This window comes from Vitis vinifera, chromosome 8 (genome assembly GCF_030704535.1).
Source record: "Vitis vinifera cultivar Pinot Noir 40024 chromosome 8, ASM3070453v1".
Classification (NCBI taxonomy): Eukaryota; Viridiplantae; Streptophyta; class Magnoliopsida; order Vitales; family Vitaceae; genus Vitis; species Vitis vinifera.
Window position 1 is genome coordinate 14,409,046 of NC_081812.1, and position 22,750 is coordinate 14,431,795.

General features: G+C 39.3%; 2 protein-coding genes across 47 annotated transcripts; both read left to right on the forward strand.

Moving 5' to 3' along the window:
* Positions 1-2,001: 2,001 nt before the first annotated feature.
* LOC100263731 (probable E3 ubiquitin-protein ligase HIP1) lies at positions 2,002-15,672 on the forward strand. 46 transcript variants are annotated; one of them, XM_059739033.1, is made up of 12 exons: positions 2,039-2,335; positions 2,751-2,937; positions 4,526-4,591; positions 5,712-5,848; positions 6,120-6,627; positions 10,536-10,591; positions 12,209-12,366; positions 12,930-13,679; positions 13,752-14,161; positions 14,375-14,473; positions 14,553-14,690; positions 15,377-15,672. In XM_059739033.1, the coding sequence occupies exons 7-12, from the start codon at positions 12,273-12,275 to the stop codon at positions 15,524-15,526; spliced, it is 1,641 nt and encodes a 546-aa protein (XP_059595016.1). In that variant the 5' UTR covers positions 2,039-2,335; positions 2,751-2,937; positions 4,526-4,591; positions 5,712-5,848; positions 6,120-6,627; positions 10,536-10,591; positions 12,209-12,272; the 3' UTR covers positions 15,527-15,672. The 46 variants fall into 46 exon arrangements, with proteins under 46 accessions (XP_059595021.1, XP_059595046.1, XP_059595024.1 ...); XM_059739032.1 differs by having other exon boundaries at positions 6,120-6,438; positions 10,536-10,611; XM_059739029.1 differs by lacking the exon at positions 10,536-10,591 and adding an exon at positions 5,116-5,220 and having other exon boundaries at positions 2,196-2,335; positions 6,120-6,796.
* Positions 15,673-17,234: 1,562 nt separating this feature from the next.
* Positions 17,235-20,758, forward strand: LOC132254172 (uncharacterized). Its single transcript, XM_059739028.1, has 5 exons — positions 17,235-17,716; positions 17,847-17,932; positions 18,167-18,751; positions 18,874-20,006; positions 20,107-20,758. Exons 3-5 carry the CDS (start codon positions 18,193-18,195, stop codon positions 20,638-20,640), a joined length of 2,226 nt encoding a protein of 741 aa, XP_059595011.1. The 5' UTR covers positions 17,235-17,716; positions 17,847-17,932; positions 18,167-18,192; the 3' UTR covers positions 20,641-20,758.
* The last annotated feature ends 1,992 nt before the right edge of the window (positions 20,759-22,750 follow it).

Consider the following 22,750-nt stretch of genomic DNA (forward strand, 5'->3'; position numbering starts at 1 on the left):
TAGCCATAAGTTTGATGAAATTTTGACTTGGAACATTAATGAAAAAAAAGTAATCAATATGTGGACGTGGAACATGGAACTTCTCAATGCCTCTACCAATTTAGGTGTGAAAATTTCTAATGTTGACTAGTAATGTTGACTAGGGGAGTACTTTATACTCAAATAAAATTTATTAAATATTAAATATTATAAAATTTAATAAATTTTATGAAATTTCTAATGTTTCACCTCATTTATCTAGTGATAAAACAAGGGAAAGTGTGATGAAGGAGGAGGTGCTCCTCCAAACAATTCTGAACCCTAGATTAAATAGATTTATGAAATAAAATACTTATGGAGAAGTCAACCCTAAAATCTTTTGCAAGATTTGGATCTTGTCTGTATAGTAAAAAAATGGAGGAAAAGTAGGAAGAAAGTTTAGTCCGAATCATTACTTCATAAGAATAATGTTATCTTCAAATCATCAAATATAATTTTAGTCTTGATTTTTGGAAGAGGATGTTGAATTTGACAACATCATTGCTGTGAATTTTGATTCTCATTAATTAGATTGTCCATAATAATAAAAAAATAAAAAATGAACAAATATAAAACGAGAAAATGTGAATAAAAATTAAAATGAATTAAATTAAATTACTAAATTCAATTGTGATAAAATTCATTTTAAGTATATTCAAATTTTTATGTTTGGTAATATTTTTCTAAAAATATTTTTTAATTATTTTTTTGTAATGATTTATTTCAAATCATATAAATATTGTTTACTTTAAACTAATGTGTTGTTATGACCTTAAAACATATATATATATATATATATATGAGCTTATTCATGTTAAGAAATTTTTTTCCATTCATGTTAAGAAATTTTTTTCCTTTAAACAATTGATTATGTATTATTTGTATCTTATAGATAATATATGTTGATACCTCACCTTATTTTCAACTGTATAGATAATATATGCTTTGACCCTAATTGATTATATAATTTTGAAACATGTTTATAAAACATTAAAAAAACCTAAAATTTATTTTAAAAAATAATATGTTTTCATTACAAATTATTTTGTACCAAAATGTAAGGAAATGTGGTTTTAAAATTATGAAACCGTTTTATGTTTTAAAAAAATAAAAGATTATTTTTAAAAATAGTTTGCAAAGTGAAGATATGCGGTCTTCTGAGGCTGACCGATTGTGAACCCATGCTAGTTGGCAGGCCCTGATCCCACGGACCATATGTGACACGGGTGCATGAGAGTCATCATGTTGGACGCAATTCCATGTAAAGTATTAAGGATGCTTAATTTTGAAGCTACTAAACAGAGTTAAAATAAGCAAAACCCATGTCCCCATCCGCAAAATGTCATGCTTCACCCAAAACATCATCGAACCAACCTTCCATCCTTCCATCACCATCCTCTCCCCTTTATTATGCCTTTGAATCAACCGGTGCATGCATTCTCCAGGACTCACAAGAGACAAATCAGCCCTCATTCCATAAATCCCATGATTTTTCTTTTTCTTTCTAAATCAAGAAATCCAAGGCCCGGAAATAAATGCGAGACCTCCATGTTTTATCATTTTTATAAGACCTATTTGGCGAAGTAGGCTAGCCGCTCGCACATGCTTTGGCCGGTTGCGGCCTCGTCACGGTTCATTAGGTCCAAACATGCCGGGGCCATATGGACCATTTTAATGAATGACATGTAATCCAACATTATATTAGTTTAAAATTTCGTAACAGTTGCCCGCATTATGATGAGATGGGCACATGGAGTCGTCACAAGCAGGGCGAGACACCTTCAAACCTTGAACCTGCGCCAGGCATTAGGGGTAGAAAGCGTATTGGTTGTCTGGTGCTTCACGTTTCCAACTTTCCCCAAACCAAACACGAAACAATCTATTACTCGATTCTGTATGTTTTGACTTTACCACCAGAATATCCGCCCCACTAAAGGGACCTTCCATTATTTCTCCGGTTCCATTCTCAAATCTCGACCATGTATTTTGGGTGAGTTCGGCATCAAAATTAAATCCTCACCTGAACGCAACTCACCTTTTCCATCATCCTAATTGGCAATCAACACGGCGCTTTTGTTATCCAGTTGAAAGGTGTATGGCCAGGATAACTCTTCACTTTTATCTGAATATGTTTAGGTGGCCATTAAAATAACAATAGAAGGGGAACACATTATTGGAATAAGATGCTGTGTATCCTTTGTTTGGAATTGGGAGGGCTCCCACTAAGACTTGCAGGGGTGTGGGTGCGTTGCGGCTGGTGCCGCAGTCTTGGAAGCGTTGTTTATCATTTTTCTTCGCTAGACTAGATGTGTGTTTGGTGGGTTTATTTTTATCTTTTTATTTATTCGGCCTCCTTCACTTTATTTTATTTTATTTATTTTTGTCTTTTATTCATACTATGAATGGTCTACGCCTACAACAAAAAGCGAAGTGAATATTATCCGCCAAAGTGAATATTATCCGCTCCTTTTACATTTTTCTAAGACGTATATATTTTTTTCGACCACTATCATTTTATTATTGTCATGATAACGTTGATGAAAAATAATTAGCCGAAATTGCTTTTGAAATTATATCAGATTTTACAATAATTATAATTAATTAATAAAAATGAAATATCTGATTGATTGTACAGATAGAAATTCAAAATGGGTATTTTGCTAGGGCCTATGTGGCTAAACATCAGAAAGAAAGAAAAGGAAAACAATGAAATTAATGTACCATTGATACAGGTTGTATCGGTTCCCGGTAACGGTGGGCGGTCCAGCCAATTTCACCTCCCCATAAGAACATCACCCCCAACCGCTTCATTTCATTGTCTCCATTTCTGAGAAGTAATCTCACCGATCGTCGTCTTCTTCGTTCTTCCGCCATCCGATTCGTCGCCCACCGGCTCCAGCTACCGATCAAGCTTCACAGGTGCGTTTTCCCGGCAAATCTCTCGCCTTTTCCCTCCGATCACCGCTGGATAACTTCATCAGATATTGTAATCCGTGATTTTCCCATCGGAAACGTCTAATTTGTGATCCGATCATGCGAATTCCTGATGCGGACTTGCTTAATTGTTGATAGATTGTTATTTTTAATTTTTTTACCTTGATTTTATGATTGTTGTGTTTTGTGGATGGTTTTACCTTGTAAGGATGGCTTGTATCGTTGGAGTTTGGTGCTTGGTGCTGCGAATTTTGTAGCTAATTTTTACTCTGTCCGTGCAGGAGGGTTTTATTTTTATTTTTGTTTTTTAAATTAATTATCTGGGTTTTAATTTTGAATATGCCCTCCGTGTACCTTGTTTGAGATTGTGTGGGAATTTGGTGGATTATGATAATGGATTTTTATATATTGTGCTTGAACCTTTCTAAAATTTCTGATCTTTATGATTGATTTATTAATCATATATATATTGCTTGGTAGTATTGCTGATTTTTGCTTTGATGAAATTGTTTTCATCACCTATTTATATTTATATATATAGATATATATATATATATATATTTTTTTTTTCTTGGTAGTACTGGTGAGTTTTCATCATCTATATGTTCCTTCACTGAAGGAATAGTTTTTAGTTTTTAGTTTTCAGTTTTCAGTTTAGATTTAAATTGTATTGAATATGTATATTTGCATATTTTATCCTGGGATTATGAAACTTCTTGGCAGTATTTTATGGGTTGCACAATAAGGCTTTCAAAAAATATTGTTGTTTCTCAAATAGCTTCATTTAATTTTTCAATTGATAATTTAGTATATGAGCATTAATTATGATTTTTTAAAAGAAAAATTGATCATCATAGTAAGTGTTAAGGGTTCAATGCCTTGCAAAATATCTGATTAAAACACAAGTAGTTAGTTTTTTGTTTTTTCGGTGGTGGGGAATGAGGAAGGTAGTCAGCGGTGTTGTTTGTATTGGTCTGGATGGAGTGTACAAAAGATTCTTTGAAATATATTACGTTTCTTTGCTAAATAATGTTCATTTATCTTTGCTTGGTTTTTGTAATGAATGAGGGAAAGGAAAGGGAAAATGAGTTTTACTTCGAAAAAAAAAAAAAAAAAAAGGGCTCAATGGAGGAAGCTATTTTAGAGCATTTTTCTGGGAGTTTTTTCAAGATCTTAACAGGCAAAGCAACTTTTCTGTCCTCCTCTCGCAGGAAATTTTTTTAAAGAGGGAGTGTTCTATATACTTCTTGTTTACTTGATTGTGCATTGTGCCCCTTATTTTCAATACTATTTAGAGAAAATCTCCTTTATGCTTTTCAATATTTCACTACAATTCATGTTTTCAAAGAATGACACATCACAAGTGTATTAAATTAGACTCTGACAAAGTGCATTGTACATGAAGCATTGTATGTTTTATGATGCTCTTAAAGAATGTGACATCATTTTGAGATCTATTGTTTTATGTGAAATGTGTTTCATTTTATATGATACTTTACTTAACTAGGCCCACACTTTGTGTCATGTTGTATGATTCTAACTGCTATTCTTCCATTATTTACTGATCTACTAGGCCCAAACTTTGAGGATCCCTTCCCTGCTTTGTGTCGCATGTTTATCTCACACAGAATTTGGTAAGGTAAAATACCTGTGACGAAGCTTTTTACTAATTTCTTTCAGTAATTAAATATGAATCCTCTTCCACTTTGTTCTGAATTCCCTCGAATTTTTGTACAACCTTATCTATGCATCTCTTTGATTTATCAAATATTGCAATTTGCATTTATTTCTATCAATTTGAAGATTTTTTATTTTTTATTTTTTTATTTTTATGATTATGGTTTTTATTGAGTACACTATTGTTTTTTAGTACTGGTGTGCAGCGCTTTGACTTAGCATTTCTTATATTTACATGCATTATGAATTTGGATGAACTACTAACCAGAATTGAGTGCTATGTTAAGTGAAAGATATATTTATGGAAGGACTAACTAAAACATTTGTTTTGGCACAGATACTAGTTCACAGTTGAATCATTTGTTGTAGTTTCTCATGTCACTGATTGTTGCTTTTAGATGAGGTGCTATTTCTAGATAACCTGGTGCTAGTTTTACTCTGGATCTGCTTACTAGCAACTAGGTTTAGATAGTTTCTATAGTGCAGCTTTGGAGAGGCAGAAGCTGACCATTCATGTTCACATCTCTCAAGTTTGAAATGAACATTAACTAGTGTGCACGCTTTGGAGTGAGGCCCTATCAATCTGTGCAGGTGAGTAGTCTCAATATTATAAGAGTCTGCCAGCTTTCTCCTCTCCCTTAGTGGATGTCTATATGTGTGTATATGAAGTACACATGTACATGCAAATTTGTGCATGCTAGTTTTTGATGGTGGTTCTTTTCTTTTTTTTTTTCAACAGGGTTTTCCATAGAGATCCACACATTTATTGACCTTGTTTCTTTTTAGCTGTTGGATAAGTAGGTCTATATTATCTAATAAATGGTTAAGGTTTCTTTGATAAGTTTATTGGATGTCTTACCATAGCTTCGGGCTACACACGGAAAATGTAATTATTGGTTCTAATTTTTTTGCTGCTTAGTTCTATATTCTTTTTGGCAAGAATCAGTTACTCCCCAGCCTCTAGATGTATGTAGGATATAGAGTTTGATGGGCAGCTTAGTTGGCCTTTGTTCTGCCTAGCCAAAAAAAAAAAAAATTAGCCTTTCTTCTCTACGACTTCTGAATCACGAATGGTATTGCAGGCACTTTTGGTCAATTGGACTACCGAAGCACGGTTTTGATCCTGAAATCTGGTGTTCTCTTCAAGGTTCATTAGCATGATGGCTTCTGTTTTGAAGTGTTATAGGTCGGCCTTTTTATTGGGAGAGCAAACTATAGGGTACTGAGGATTCTGTTGTTAATTTTGCAGAATAATCTTAGAACTTGTTAAGTTCGAACTTTCTTTTTACAACCAGGACATGCCACTCCAGAGAATGGTGGACATGTTGAAAAACTGGGTGGTTTATTCTGACGATGTCATGTTTCTTAGAAATTCATGTTGGAGATTTTGATAAGTGATGCGAGATGTTTCGTACTTTTGCTGGCAGTCTAGGAGCACTACTAATGTGAAGGAACTGACTGTAGTTTTGTGTTGCATTCTTTTTTTCCAGAACGTGCAATGCTGAGATGACGTGTGACTGTTGACCATTCTTTGAGTTGACATGGATTTCAAAAATTTTTATAATCAACTTTTGGTCTCCATGTCTTGGTATTATTGGAAGTTCTATCAACTTCTGCTGCAGTGAGTAGGAGTCCTGAAGTGAGTTGTGATTATGCATCTACTGCTTCTATAGCTTGTGCTGTGGGGATGGAATTGCAGGATGGTGTGCTGACTAGCATGTGGCTATTACTTATCACATGCCATTTTGGGGAGTTTATGTAGAGGAGCTGAGTAAACATTGTGAGGCTGCCTTATGCTGAATACACTGGGTCTCTCTATGATGGTATTAGACGCATTGTTGTGATTGCATTGTGTGCTGGGTGATGCTTTAATGAGTATCAAATGTGGATTTGGTGCCACAAATTCTGTTCAGAAAGTGTTAGGTGGATGTAATCTTACTCATATGGTGCTTGGATACCAACTAGAGTAAGGGAAGAATCATAATTAACAAAACCAAGGTATTGACGTTTATTTGAGTGAAATGGAAGGTTTGTTATCTTCAGCATGTGTGATTTTTCAGGATGTAGGTGGGAATTCTTTGTTACATGTTGGGATAATCTATCCAGTCCAAATGCTATAATTAATGGACCCTATTGACAACAGGTCTTATTGATTTTTAAATGTTAGGTAAGATACTAACTACTCTTCTGGAGTATTTTTGTAGCATGATATGATATGAATGTATAGTTTCTGGAGTTGTTAGGATGCCTCATCATGAACAAACTTCTCTCCTGATAGAGTTTTATGATTACTTGTGTTGTTTGAAGCTAGTGCCTGCTTGAAGGTTTCTTTTTGATTCATTTATGGGTTAAGAGAATCTCTCTATTTGTATTATCAAGCGCAAGGATTAGTAATCCTATCAATTTATTTTCATAAGAAGCTTCCTAGCTTTTAAAGCATCACATAAAACACCTCCTATTTCTGGGGGAGGATTTCCTAAGTGTAGAAAGTGGATGTAGTTTTGAATGATTAATAAGAAGCTTCTTAGCTTTTAAAGCATCCCATAAGACAACTCTTTCTATTTTTGGAGGGTTTCCCAAGTGTAGAAAGGTGTGTGGTTTTGGATGATTTTCAGTGTAAACAGTTTGGGTATTCTTGATCTTTTGACTTAACAATTGATTAGTTGTTTTATTGAATTTTAATGGATGAGTGATATTTCTTTCAATTTTTTGGTTATCATTTTGGTTTATTTTATATGTTTCTCAGAGGCTATCTTGGTGTGAGCGCTTTGTGCGCTTCCAGTATACTTTGTGTGTGCTTGGGTTGCACCCTGAATTTTTTGCTAGGCATCTTCTAATACGATCTGTTTATTTGCCTATCATTTATTTTTTCCTTTTGAAAGGCTATCGAGAGAGCATCTTAAAAATGCTAAGAGAGGGGCACAATCTTGGTTTTTAAGAAGAATACAAGACTACCCAAATAAAGCAAACAATGGAGAGCCTTCCAATCCGCCTAACTCTATCAATAAAATTTAACGAACACAAATTACCTTTCCTCAAAGAATCCATAGACTAAGAGAATAAAATTAAAAATGGCAAACTGCCCTTCTCCAAATAATCCGTTGGCTGGGAGAACAAGGACATCAGAACATTTTTGACTTTTAACTCTGTTACTTGTGTCCCTTCCTACACCAAAATACATGTAGTGACATTGTTTTCTGTATTTTCCTTTTTCCCTTATTTACAGAGCCACAATGTTGGCTATATCATCTCCTTCATTGAGACATCTAAGAAATAGTTGAGACAAAAAGCACCAAAGCCTAGAGGCTTCTAACCATCACACAATGAATGAGGATATAGTTAATTCCTCTCCCTGCCTTCAGAAACAAGATCCCCTTCATCAGATGATCTACAAGGATCTTTGCCTAAGGAGCTTCTTGAACAAAGAAGTTGAAAAATGAAAAATAAAAGCAGGGGGTGGGGGGTTGGGTTGGTTGTTATTGGTAGACCTTCACACAACTAATGCCAGAAAGGAAATCTGGGTCTGAAGGAAGCTCATTATTGAAAAAATTGACTAAAAATAACCCTTGTTAGAGATCTTCGAAAGAAGAGCTTCCTCCATGTCTTCTCTTTTCACATGGCAATTAAAGCAAGCCAATATCTCTGCTAACTCCAACTCCCAGTCTGAAAATTCCTGATACATCACAATTTCCACTAACCCGTCAGGTCACATGACACTAATAATTTGCAACTGAAGCCTTTTTATTCACTACTAAGATGAAGATCTCCTGGAGACCATCCATGAGAGGGCTCTCCCCATGGTGAACATTGTTTCAAAGTATAGTTCTTAGCTCATTCCCCATTGAGATACAAATAAAACTGTGAAAAACATCCTGATAGCATTCCAAGACCCAACATCACCTTCTATCTTCCCAAATACAACTGCCACAACCTTTCTTCATAACCTATCTCCATATGCACTTGTATAGCAAGGCTCTAACAAGATCATACTCCTAATTCCTGAATCACTATCCTTTTAGGGAGCAAATGACCAAATTTTTTTCATCTGTCCTCCCACCTTCCGACATGATATCTCTTTTTAACTCTCTCTATTCTGTTGTAAGGAAAGAAGGCAAACTAGATAGTTTAACTCAATAGGATGCATTAATGAGAGTGACTCTACTCTTGGCGAGATTTCTTTAGCCTTCTTTTGAAGCATTGTGGCACCAAATGCCAGACAACTTTATACTTGTGGCCTATAAAAAACTTCAAAATGAAGGAGGAGCCTATTTCCTCTCTCTTTGATGTCGCTAGTTTCTTTTCACATATGGGATACAGTAAATACCATCTCTTTCTTCAGTCATATTCCATTTATAGATGTTTCTTTTTTATACTAAAAATTGAAAAAAAAAAAAGATGGGAAAAATTCTTTTACAAATGAACAATTCTGAGAATTACCCTCCCTTACTACAATTCTAAAGAACAATATGTTAAATGAATAAACAAAAGTACTTTACAAAATAATGGGACTGGCAAAATGACAGCAATTCGCTTTGGATCAAGGTCCACAGTGTGGGTGTGTATTTCAATGTTTCTTGCTTAGCCATATGTATATCACTCACTAGAAGATACTAGATTTCCCCTCTACCTACTTATGGAGTACAGTTATACTAAATTTCTTCCTTACCTCCTTGTGGATCACCTTATCCCAGATTTCCTTGCTTTGAGGTTCCAATCCAGTTGGTTATTGTCCAATCATGGATGGGAATTTGTTAGAGCTAATATTACTGATCTTTTTGTTGTGCAGTGGTGGAAACCAATAGTTATCTTGTGAGTAAGGTTTTGGGTAATGTAGAGTTTAGAAGAGGGGGTATATAGTAAGTTATTTGTTAGGCGTAATTGTGACCTACAGATGCTAATGATTATTCATAATTTCAAATATATGAAATAAGAGTTCTTAGCTTACCTTATTATTGTGGGTAGTCAACACAAGTGATTGATGAAATTCTAAATAAAATTCTTTGCATAGCTTGTTGAAGCAGCAATCTGTTTGATTGACATTGAACATTTTTTTTTCTAAACTTAAAACTGGAGTGGAGTTGATTATTATGGTATAACAACAAATGATGTGGTCTCAACTCACTCAATTTTTTATACTGAGGACGATATGTGCATAATCAAATATGAAAACTCTTAGGAGGTTACTAGAATGGTCTGTTTTAAGTATCATGATGCAACTTCTCCCAAGGGATAGTGATTTAAAGTTATGACTGTACATAGGTTTTTTATCCGTTCAAAGTTGATTCATACATCATGCATCTCCTTGTGTGAATACTTTGATAACTTTGACAAAAAAAAAGTGTTTTTAGGTCTCTGCAGATTGTACCTGTTTATTGCCTAACTGGCTACTCATACCATCCATCTCTGGGAGGGTATCATCTCCCTTCGTCCATTACTTTTTCTTTCATTCGTGCTATGTCCATCTTTTTATTCATTTTTTTTTTCCTGTTTGTAGAAATTTAACAGTCATGAATTATTATGGTACAGTATGTTGTCCTCGTTGTGTCATTCAGAACTTGGTGGCTAGGGGGATGGTTGACTATGGTGTTGGAAAGACGGGTCTTTTTATTTCCTAGATTCACTGTTGATTTGGTCCCAGGCACAAGCTCTTCAGTCCAAAAGTGACCGGAGTATCATTCCAGTTATCCTTTTTACAGCTTTGGCTTTTGCTTCCATTTTTTTCCACTCTGGTTTAGTATGAGCTGTGTGAATTTGCTAGGGCATCACACCCGTTTTGTGTGAATATGTGTGCACCTCCTGTTTATCCTACGTGTTTTGAGTTTCATCTAGCAAATACCTCTCTTTGTTTTTATGTTAGTTTATTTCTTAAAGTAATTTATTTATTTATTTATTTTATGTTTTTGTAGTTTTTTCTAAATCATCAAGACTGGACATGAGAGTCAAATTCTACAGTGTGATAAAGGTGGACAGCATTATTTAGAGGTCTTGGGACTTAACTTGAGAAACACAGAATCATCTATCAGACTACAAGTGTTTCTCATAGCAAAGTAGAATCATCAAGCAAAAGAATTGCCACCTTTTGTCCATAGCATATGCCTTGTTTCCATGAATATTCTGAAAACTTTTGGTCCGAAGTTTTAGTTCTAGTAGTTGCCCTACAAACTAATATCTTGTCTTTTAAAATTCATAACTCATTTTGAAGTAATCTATTCACATGAACACTATTTTGCTTTATTTTTAAGTAGTTTTGATAATATCTTATATGTCACCTATTAACAGCTTTAGGGGTAGTCAGGCCTGCTGCCTTGATTTTTTCATTTTGACACTCTCATTGCCTGAAAAATTCAAGTGTTTTATCCCTGTATGCAAAAAATTTGTTCTTATTGATGTTACTCTTATGAAGTTGGTTGAAACTTGAAACATTCAGGAGGAGAGTAGGAGTGAGGAGCTGTCTTACATCATTGATGTTCCTTTGCCAACATCTCTTTTGACTGTTTGGTTGATTATTCTCCTCATATGCAGGGCAAAGGAATTAACTGCAGTAGCTTATCCTCAGAGAGAATAATCTAGTACATGATGTCTACAACCTTTCTTTCGTCTTTCCATTTTAATAAAAAAATGGGAAAAAAGAAAAATAAAAGCAAAGAAAATATTGAAGGTGGTAGCAATTGATTTACAATTCCATCCTATAAAAGGTGATTTTTCATTCTAAATTCCTTAAATCATAAAGAAATAAAATGTAAGGAGAAAAAGAAAAAAAGAAAAAGAAACAAAATTATTTCTATTCTTGTTAATCTAAATTCTGTGTAGATATTACATTTGGGTGATGTATGAGGGTAAATTTTAGGCAATGGGAGACTTCACTTGGAAGAGTTTAGGGGTTCAAAATGCCTTATTGGCCATAAGGACACTAGTTGTGGTGCTCCCTGAATAGTTCAAGGGTATTGTGAGGTTCAGGGATGGTATGAGATTCTAGTATCATTTGCCACTTGCCAGGGAAAAATAAAATGGGGAAAACATTTATGTAAAATGCAGGAGCCTCAAGGCACTTATCATGGAAAATTCCTTGAAGTATTAAGAGGTTTGTGGCTGTGGGAAATGGTAATTTAAAAATCTCTTATTACCTGATTAAAGAGACTGCAGTATATCAGCCTGACAAAGCAAGGCACTGGGATTCCAGTTACCTGCGATATGTGCGTTAAAAAGTCAATAGAATGTTTGGTTAGGTGTTTCCTTTTCCGTTGAAAAGCTTCTAGGAGTTTAGATAGGGAAAAAAATTAAGCTGATATATGGTTTATCCTCTGCAAATTTAATATTTTTTTATTAAAAAGATGTAAGATCTTTGATATGATTGTCTTAACATCTTACGGATAAATCCTTGTGGTTGGCTGGTAAACATTTGATTATTGCCTGGTGTCTTGGATTTCGGTGGGATTCCTATCAGAATTCTTTAAAGACACAATGTTCTTCAAAATTCTGCATGTTTGCAGGAAAGGAAAGTTGCATGTTTTTGTATTTCTTAAATAATTTCGTTGTTGTTCTGTTCCTAACTATTTAAAATCTTTTCCCTTCTGTGCAGGTTGTGGTTTTCTTAAAGAATCCAACTCCAGAACATAAATCATTCTGCTTAGTGTATCATCCTTATGGGGCATAGACATCTGTATAACACATCTCAAATGTTTGAGGGTGACCACGATCAGACATGGAATCATATGAATGCTGATCAGCCTTACTTGGGTATTGAAATTTAAAATGCCTTTATTTCTTATCTGTTCATTGCCTTGTGGCCCTTAACAGTGTTGATATTTCTTTTTCTTTCTTTCTTTCTTATTGGTTTTTTAAATTCTGTAAAATGTGTATTGTTAATGACTAACACATGTGGAAAGTGTGCTCAAATATATGTTTCCTCACATGCATGATTTGTAATTCACCATATTTCACCTAGATCTTGCCAATGTGGCAGCAGATGCCTTTCTATCATAGAGTCTTATCTCCAGTTATGGTTTAGTCACTGCAACAATTTAAGAAAAACAGTCAAATTACAGGGCTAACCCTGTTAGTGAAAAAAAGAAAAAAAAGAAAAAAAAAAAGAGAAACAAATGAAGTGGCCATTTGTCTTGATGTGGTTCTCTCTGGCTGGTACTGGTTGCGCACTAAAATGCAATTAACTTCACGAGAGTGGATCTGAATATATGGCATGATATAATAATTCATGAGTATGTTTTACCATCAATAACATTTGGTCTGTGGACTTGCTCTTTTCCTCTCAGCTATTATTAATTCCTAATTTGTATTTGCAGCCAGGGCTGGTGTTGCAGAAAATGTCTCTCTTATTTATCCTGTGGAAAATATGACGATAGATGGTGGACATTATTCTTCTCATTGGAACCCCCCACCAAGGCCAAATGTTTATTCTTCCTCAGGTCACAATGTTGAAGTGCCTCATTATCAACAAGACGCTCTTGGCCCGTCCCGTGATCCTTTTCTACATCTGCCTGCTGCTGGAACATTCCCTATGGGCCCAGAAAATTATGCTCACCATGCATCCTCTTCCAATTATGATAGGCAGACGTTCCATGGGATGGACAATGGTTTTGTTGATCTTACAATGGGTAATGGAAGAGGGCCATACAAACGAAAAAGCCCTGGAATCCCTTCTGTCTTTGAGAGAGGTAGCACAAGCAGATTTTACAGTGCTGGAAGTTCCTCGGATCTCTCTGTATCTGCTGACTTGCGGCAGGAGAAGCCAAATGCAGATTCTCAAAATATGCCATGGGATCACATCAACATGAGCCCTGGTTATAGAGGCAGTGGCCTCTCAATTGGGGGTGAGGGTTCTCTCAGGAATGTAAGAAGCCGGTCTGCACTTGACTTGGAATCCAACCTAGCTAGGACACATTTATCAGGCAATCCTTCACGTCATTCATATTCAGCTAGCCATCCCATGGATTATTCTAGTTCAGTGGATCTCTCCAGTCAGAGTTCTAATTCTTCATCACGGGAGTGGAACCATATCTTGTCTCCTGCACATGGAAGAACTCCAGTTTCGGGTTAGTTATTTATATACTTTCTAAATGTCATATTTCTCATTATCTCTAAGAGTTGTGTATTGCAAATTGCAGACACCAGTGGTTTAAGTCATGAAACAAATCACTTCCCTTTAGGTAGCTGTACTACTAATGCTCCTGTGGAGTTTGGGGGATACAATCATGATTTCATTCCGAGCAGAAACCCTATTGTTCCTCAAAGTTTGCATGGTACCTCGAATCAATCTGTGAGGGGAGTTCGAACCAGTTATTCCCAACGATCTACCCCAACGTCCCGGGCTTCTTCAAGCAACTCACGCCTGGGACATCCAACTACTGATGAGGGTTTGCAATTGGTAGCTGAAAATTATTCCTCCAGACATTCGAGGCCATTTTCTACTGTAGGGTGGCGTAACAGTGATAGGAATGGAAGATCAAGGATATCAAATGAGAGATTCCGATCACTCTCTGATGAGGCAGGTGTCCGTGAGCGACTGGCATCTGAGGTTTGTTATCTTTCTTATCGCAATTTTACTTATTGTGCCACAGTGGAGAGACTAGTTCAGCCCCTTTATGATGATTGGACCGAGGCCATGATAGTTACAATCAGTTGTCTGTAGTCCTAAGTGGGTTATTTTATATTAAATAAGCCTTTTTCCCTTTTCAATTTATCCATCACAAGAAGTTCTGTTCACTAAATTTTCTCTACGTCTTTGCAGGGACTAATGATTGTGGATCGCTCAGCCTTGTATGGGTCAAGAAATTTGTTTGATCAGCACAGAGAGATGAGACTGGATGTAGACAATATGAGCTATGAGGTTTGCTCTCATTTAATCTGTCTCATCTACATTTGTTATTAATAGCTCTCAGTTAATTTTGACATGCTGGTGTTTACAGGAACTGCTTGCGCTAGGGGAAAGGATTGGGAATGTCAACACAGGCTTGTCTGAAGATATGATGTCAAAGTGCTTGACCGAAACAATATATTGTTCATCTGATCAACTCCAGGAGGAAGGGGCATGTGTAATCTGTCTGGTAAGAATTTGACTTGAGTTTGAACCTAGGTAACATTTGAGCTAGGAGTTCTTATTTTCAACCAGCCAACATGATCATTGTAGAGAAATAGGCCAGTGGTTGCAGAAGACAAAATCCATGAGTAGGGTTTGTTGTCTTCTAGTCATGTCGTAATTCAGTGATATCTCTGTAAATGTCCTGAGCTATCTTTTATGTGTTCGATGCCTTGTCTACAGTCCCCCAACTGCATTTTTTGAGATTTGGGTTCATTTGGATCTGGGAGAATATGACGGAAAGAAATAAAATAGAAAAATGAAGGAAAAGAGTTTGAGTGCCCTTATAAATTTTTTCCCCTACTTTTAGTTTTCATAATCTTTTGCTTCCCTTAAAATTTTTAAATGATGTTTTATTATATTTTATTTTTCTCCATGTTTTTCCATCAAAAGCAAGTAACAGAAATTTTAATTCCTTCCTAGTTTTTCCCCTTCTTTTAACAGTTTTCAAGATTCAAACAGAGTCTCAATATCTTGAATTGGAAAATAATAATTTAATGATTTGAATTTGAAAACGAAAGAGAACTGTCGACAACCTTTGTCTACAGGCCCTACTACGAATTCAACTGTTTGGGATATGCTACCTTGCATTAGAAAATTAATAAAAACTGAACCACTAACTTGGTGGTGTGAACCTGTATTTGATTTTGACAGGATGAGTACAAGAACATGGATGATGTTGGGACACTGAGCGCATGCCGCCATGATTACCATGTGGACTGCATCAAGAAATGGTTATTGATGAAGAACTCATGCCCAATTTGCAAAGCTCCTGCTCTGCCTGACCATATGAAGGGAATATAACTTATTTGCTGATGGCTTAATTTTATTTCATTCCTGTAAATATATTTGGAGACATTCCTCCAAGGAAGGAACAAGCATGCTTTTAGGGAATTTGTAAAGGGAATGCTGCTTAATCTTAATCCATTCATTTCATGCTTCCATCTCAACTCATGTGAAGCCTCCAATACCCATTGAGGGTGGTGCTCTATATTATCTTCAATAACAAATGCTAGTGTAGGTTTCACTGGGCTTCTGTTTTTATTCTTTCCTGGGATGGATGCCTTCTTTTCCGAAGCACCTTCTCTTATTTGTGTTTTTACCATATGGGTTAGGCACCTTTCCTTGTAGACCTTTACCTTGTCAAAATTTAGGTGGCTGCTGTTGAATCATAGCTCCTTCTGGGCCTCTGCTGGCCAAAGTTTAGCTGGTTGGTTTTGAATGAGGGATGGGAAATTCGTGCAAGATAAAAACGTGGAAGTATCATTGAGTCAGCGAAAAGAGAGGCCTCTCTCGTACTTAGATTTGGTCGTACCAAAGGAATGCCGTAGTTTTGATGCTTACGCATGTTTAAGAGATGACAAGTTTGCGTCACTCGCCCTATTGAACTAGCCGAGGTGCGCTCCATCAAGTAACTTAAGAAATTGGTCACTAGGAAAGAAATTCCTTTGCGCTTAAATTTCAGTGATGAAGTTGGGACTAAAGGTCGGTTATGAAAGTAGCTATTAAGCCCCTGCTACTGACCTTGATTCAAAAGGCGAACTCCCTCGATGAATCGCATGGGGTGGGGTGCTTGTGGTAAGCTGCAAAAAAAGGCAAAGAGGCAAATTCTGGTATTTGACGAAGATCTGTCTTATCAGTAGATAGGAATAGGTGTTCGATACAAGGGATAGGATCCATCTGCTCTTTCTCTCGAATCTCTGTTATCTGCTATCGACATCTGTATTGTAAAGTAGGCTAAGTAGCTAACTAGGTTTCTTCTTCACCATGTGGCCATTTGGTTTTGTTGATTTATATGGTGAAACCCCACCCCCCCCTACCTCCTATTGGTTGGTCCCGGGATTCGTCTACTCCAAAGCATCTCTAATTCACGACTAGTTGTTTAGCTATCAAGCTTACGTTGAAATGAATGGTCCTTTTGAAAACTTTATGAACCCGATTGGGCATTGTTGTCGCCTCGCGTATCCGATGGTCCACGTTGCTGCTATATGGATGGACACGTGATTCTCAACACACAAGGGGTTCTTGATTCAGTGGTTGTACCTGCAAAAGGCATCCGGACAGGGTGTCCGGACGCACCCTCCGATGGTTTTATTAGCCATGGTGAGAAAGAGATATATAAATCAGTTGGCTTTTTTCTAGGTATCAAGAGGTTACCAGGAGATCCCCTTTCTTCTTCGTGCGAAGGTATATATATCCAGCTTCAGGGGTACTGTTCCTCTCATTAATGGTGAGGAGATCTTTTCTGTTGTGATGATGACAATAGGTGTTAGTAGGAGCACTATCATCCTATGAATGGCTGTCAGAGACTATGGTAGGTGATGCGGTCGTCAGAGATCGTGGGAAGCGATTATGCAGAATGATCGTGGGAAGTGACTTGCTGTCACTTCCTCTTGTCTTCTCATTCTGCAGGTGATGGGATGTGGGCCATGGCTGCTTGTTGTGGTTGCGTGTAAGACTCACTTTACTTTAATTGACCATCCAGAAGATTTATATCCGGATGGCTCATGCTGACTATCCGGATGTGTTGTGGAGACTATCCGGATGTGTACGCTCTGCCAGCGTCGTTTGCTCTTCCTTGGATAGGAGAAGATGAAACGTCGTTTGCCTTTCCTTGAGGCGGTCCGGATAGGATGTCTACACCATGCATATCCTTAGGGGAATCCGGATAATGATGGTCCGGCTGATAACACGTGCCACGCGTCACTATGAGCTGCGTGCCACGTGTTTCCCAAGGGGAGGGGTCCCTACATTGCCCCCCTTTTTAACTTGCCTATTTTGCCCAAAAAATGGGCGGGTTAAAAATAACTGGCTTTTGAAAACTGAAGAAGTCCCTTCGTCTGACTGGGCCACGTGGCGAGTGGGGGTGCGGAAGCCAAAAAGGCATTTTTTATGACGAGCCGCCGACCCTGCGTATCCCCAGACAATATGTCGTTTCAATGATAACATGGCTGTTGGTTTGGCTTTCCGAGGGGCTGTCCTGCTATAAATAGGGTACTGTACCTCTTTTTGTATTTTTTCCTACTGCATTCTCTTGAGAGTCTTTCTTCTTACTGCTTTTTCTACGCCCTTTGCTTTTCTGAGAAACGAGAAAAAAAAGACTCCGAAAGCTCTTTTGTACCAGTGCTTTTGTATCGCAACTTTGTTGGTTTGCTGCTGGTGATTTCGTATCAAGGCGGTACCCGTTCTTCTTCTTCGGTGCTGTATTTGGTACGTATCTCTTTGCTACTACCGTTCCTTTGGTTGCGTTTTCTGGTTCTTTACACTTGCTTTCTGGCTTGCTTGGGCATTGTTTTGGACGAGTCGTTTGCAATTGTTGTTGAATGTTGGTACTTTGTTGTTGTTTGGAGGGGTTTTTGAGGGGTTTTTCTGACGGCTTTGAGTTAGGGTTTGTGTATTTTCTGATTGCTTGGTCTGAACCGTTTGCATTGTTTTTGCGTGTAGATTTTGCTTTGGCTTTGTGGTAAGAAATGGCTCCAAAAAAGATTGTTTCGTCTGTCCGGGTCAGCGAGGCTAGCGAAAAGGCGATAGACAAATTAAATGCGAAGGAGTTCCGGGAGCGATTCCTGATCCCCCATGACGTATTGATAGACCTGGTGAACGAGGAGGCGGCTATGCCTACTGAGAAAGGTGGAAAAAACGCTATCCTCTTCACAAAGGAACAATTCAACGCGGGGCTCCGGTTCCCTCTGCCGGCGTTGTTCAAGGAATTCCTCCACTTCTCTCAAATTCCCCCTATCTTTATTCACCCCAACCTTGTCCGGGTGCTGATGGGATGCAGCATCATCAACATGCTGTACAGCCTCGACCTGACGCTACTGGAAGTGTTCTTTGTCTATTCCCTGAAGAAAGCAAAGAATGATATCTTCAGTGTGTCCGCTCACCTGCCCTCCCTTCAAATGGTGACAGAACTGCCAGATTCGACAAAGGGAGGGGCGAAGGGGCTGGTGGCAGTCTGGGGTGGATGGGCGGGGCTATCGCAGCATCCGTCGAGGCCTTTTTCTCCGAATTATACCCTAAAAATTCCGGGTAATCTTGTTTTGCGATTTTTTTTTTTTTTTTTTTTTTTTTTTTTTTATCCAGATTTTGCTTTGCTGATTTTTTCTGATCTTTCCGGGCGGAATTCTCACCTTTTGTTGCTGACAATGCAGGTTTGGAATTGAGGGGCCACCTTGTGGATTGGGTGGAAAAGGCATCCTTTGCCTGTGTCTGCAAATTATTTGAAATAGATCCCAAGGAGAGGGCCTACAAAACATTGCTCTCGGCGCGGAATTTGACAGAGGTCGTCCGGGAGCCCCAGGAATATGTTATCAACATCCTTCCTAGGAAATTGGCAAAGGATGAGATAGTGCCTGGGGAGCATTATACAGTGAAAGAGCTCTCCCTCTATCAGGAAGCTAAAGAAGCTGACGCTGAAAGGCGGCGAAAGCTCCTGGAGGATAGAGATCAGAAAAAGACTGAAGGCACTATCCGGAAGGCTCCCGGACAGAAGCGGGGTCCGGACTCCCCTCCGAAGAAAACTTTAGGAAAAAGGGGGAAGCTGGTGAAGAAGCATGGGAAGGATGCGAAGGAACCCACTCCTCCCAAGGAGTTTCCTCCTCCACAAACTACCTATGAGGGGGAAGTAATGATAGAGGAGCCAGTAAATGCTGCTCCGCACTCTATCTCAAGCGGCCCCGGGCGCATGTCGGGGTTGAATCACTCAGGTCCCTCCTTAGTCGCGGCTGCGCGTCTAGCCAACGTGGCTGAGGAAGCTGCATCTATCAACCATCCGGGCAACCTCAATCCGGATGCAGCTGAAACGGCCCCGTTGGAGGAAGCGGGGGCAGAAAGCCAAAGTCAGCCTTCCGACGACCCGGATCGCCTGGCTATAGTCCTGGTGAAAGAGCCTCCCCTCAAGAAGCCGCGTTTGACGCGCGATCTACAGTCCGGACTCTTTGAGCGGCTTCAAGAGCGGCAGCAAGAGATTGAAATTAGCTGCGCTTCTGCCCATGACGCTCATCCGGATGGAGGCGAGGTGGAGATGGCTACTGAGACCTCAGCCGTTCCGGCAATAATTCCGGCTGAGGATGCATCCGGACCTATGTGCCCGGACGAAAATATGGGGGCTCCGATTCCGGGACACGAGCTACCCTCTCCTTCCTCATCCGAGGAGGAATCTGCTGATGATGCCGCTCCCGCTAGCCCTTTCAGCTACGCGGAGTTGGAAGCTAAGTTAAAGCAGATTACTCCTGACTGGAAAGCCATCAAGCCCTCTGCTAAGATGTTTGATATGATAGAAACGGTACGCCGTTGTCTTGTGTTTTTGCTTTTTGACTTTTTGTTGCACTGATGTGTTTGTTGTAGTATGATTTATGTTTTTGCTTTTCTTGTTTGTGTGTTAGCTGGTGAGGGGCCTCCGCAGCATGTCTCAACAACACGCTCTTTTTACTCAGCTGCTGCAGACCGCAGACTATATGAGGACCTTCTCCTCTCGGCACCAAGAGATTGAAAATCAACTGCGTCTGAGAATGGAGGAGGCTGAGGCCAGTCTATCCACCATGCGAGAGGAAAATGAAGCCCTCCGGGTGGAGTTGGCTGAGGCAAAGGGTCAAGAAGAATCAACTGCGGGCCGCCTTCATGAGGCGGAGGGTGAGGCAGCCCGGCTAAGGGATGAATTGAGTCGACTCCGGACAGAAGTTTTGAATGAAAAGAAACAGAAGGAAGACTTGCAGCTGCGTCTGGATGTGCAAAAAGAGGAACTTGAACGGGAGTTTGCTGTGGAAAGGGAGGAACTTGCAGCGGATTACCAGAGACAAGTGGATGATACATTTATCTTTGGGTATCGCTGCTGCATGAAGAAGAACGGTATAAAGCGAGATACCCCTTCAATTCCTCCAAGTGAAGAAAAGAAGCTCCATGAGAAACCTGCTCCCTGATAGTTTATATCTTCTTGCAATTTTTCTGCTGTAATTTTTCCTTCTGTATATTTTTGTGGTCCGGATGTCTCTTTGTAATTTACATTTACTCATATCAATAAAACTTACTTCTTTCTCATTTGCACTTGTGTACACTTTCTACTGATAATACTGCTTTAAATTAAACACATTCCATGGTCTGAGTAACGGAGTGTCATCTAGCTTTTGTAAATGATAGGCTCCATTTTCATTTGCCTTAGACACTATGTAGGGTCCTTCCCAATTGGCTTGGAATTTTCCTGCGCCTACTTCAGCAGTATTTTCAAAAACTTTTCTAAGTACTAGCGTACCATTTTTGAAGTTTTTGGGCCTGACTTTTCGATTGTAATGCGCTGATGCTCTTTGTTAATAATCTGCCATCCGGATGGATGCGCTTTCTCTGACTTCGTCTGCCCAGTCCAAATTTCTTCCTAGTTCCGTGTCGGCATCTTTTTGCTTTGCTGCATCAGTCCGGATAGTAGGAAGACCTATTTCAGTGGGAATGACTGCATCCATTCCATATGTGAGGGCAAAAGGAGTATTTCCTGTTGGTCGTCCGGGTGTGGTCCGATAGGCCCACAGGACGCCGGGTAGTTCCTCCACCCACTTCCCTTTGGCTCGCTCCAGCCTTTTCTTCAAGGCATTGACTAGAGTTTTGTTTGTGGCTTCCGCCTGGCCATTGCTTTGAGGATAACGTGGCGTGGAGTATGAATTCCGGATATTCAATTCCGAACAGAAATTCCTGAATGCAATGCTGTCAAATTGTGGACCGTTGTCAGCTATGATGATTTGGGGAATCCCATAACGGCAAACAATGTTCTTCCATACGAACTTGGTAACATCTTTATCTTTGATGCTTGCATATGCTTCAGCTTCTACCCATTTACTGAAGTAATCAGTGGCGACAAGAAGGAATTTCTTTTGGGCGGGTGCTGCTGGGAGGGGTCCCACTATGTCCATGCCCCACTGCGCGAAAGGCCATGGGCTTGAGACCGATTTTAATGCGATTGATGGTATATGTGGAATGGGAGCGTATCTTTGACATTTATCACATTTTTGGACATATGCTGCCGCGTCTTTCTTCATTGTTGGCCAATAGTATCCTTGTGAATGAGCTCTATGTGCTAGGGATCGTCCTCCCGTATGATTTCCGCATACTCCTTCATGTAACTCAGCTAACACATACTGGGCCTCTGAATGCCCAAGACAGCGAAGATAAGGCCCTGTGAAGGATCGCTTGTACAGGTGCCCCCCAATCAGGGTGAAACGGGCAGCTTGCACCCGGATTTTGTGCGCTCGTTTAGGATCTTCGGGTAAAGTTCCTGTCCGGAGATATTCTGCAATATCATGCGTCCATTCTTGATCATCCGCTTGGTTTGCTTCAATGGAGTTGCAAGTGGAATTTTCTGCGACAGAGGGATTGGCTTGTACATGGATAGGCAATAGAATGGCTTCTCTGATGGGGAGGGAAGCAGCTATACCGGCCAAGGCGTCAGCGCGCCCGTTGTCAGCTCGCTTAATTTTTTCAATTGTCCACTCGGTGAATTGCTGTAAGGTGCTTCTTACTTTGGCCAAGTATCGCGCCATGCGTGAGTCCTTAGCCTCATATTCTTTCTGGACATGCCTTACCACTAGTTGCGAGTCGCTGTAGATTCGGAGTTTGGAGACGGATAGCGCAAGAGCGAGGTCCAATCCGGACAGGATGGCCTCGTATTCTGCTTCATTGTTAGACGCGGAGAATCCCAGCCGGATGGCCTGCTCCAGATGTTCCCCAGTTGGGGACTGCAATAAGAGCCCAACTCCAGAGCCTGATGAGCGTGAGGCTCCGTCAACTCGTAGAGTCCACCACTCCTGTTCACCTGATTCGTGGTGCTGGTCGGGTCTTCGTGAATATTCGAGCACGAAGTCGGCCATTACTTGGCCTTTTTTGGATAATCTGGGTTGGAATTCGATTCCAAATTCGCTCAATTCGATGGCCCACTGTAGCATTCGCCCAGTTAAATCTGGCTTGTGTAGAATGCTACGAAGGGGCTGGTCGGTCAGTACAATCACTGGGTGAGCTTGAAAATAGGGGCGGAGCTTTTGAGCAGCA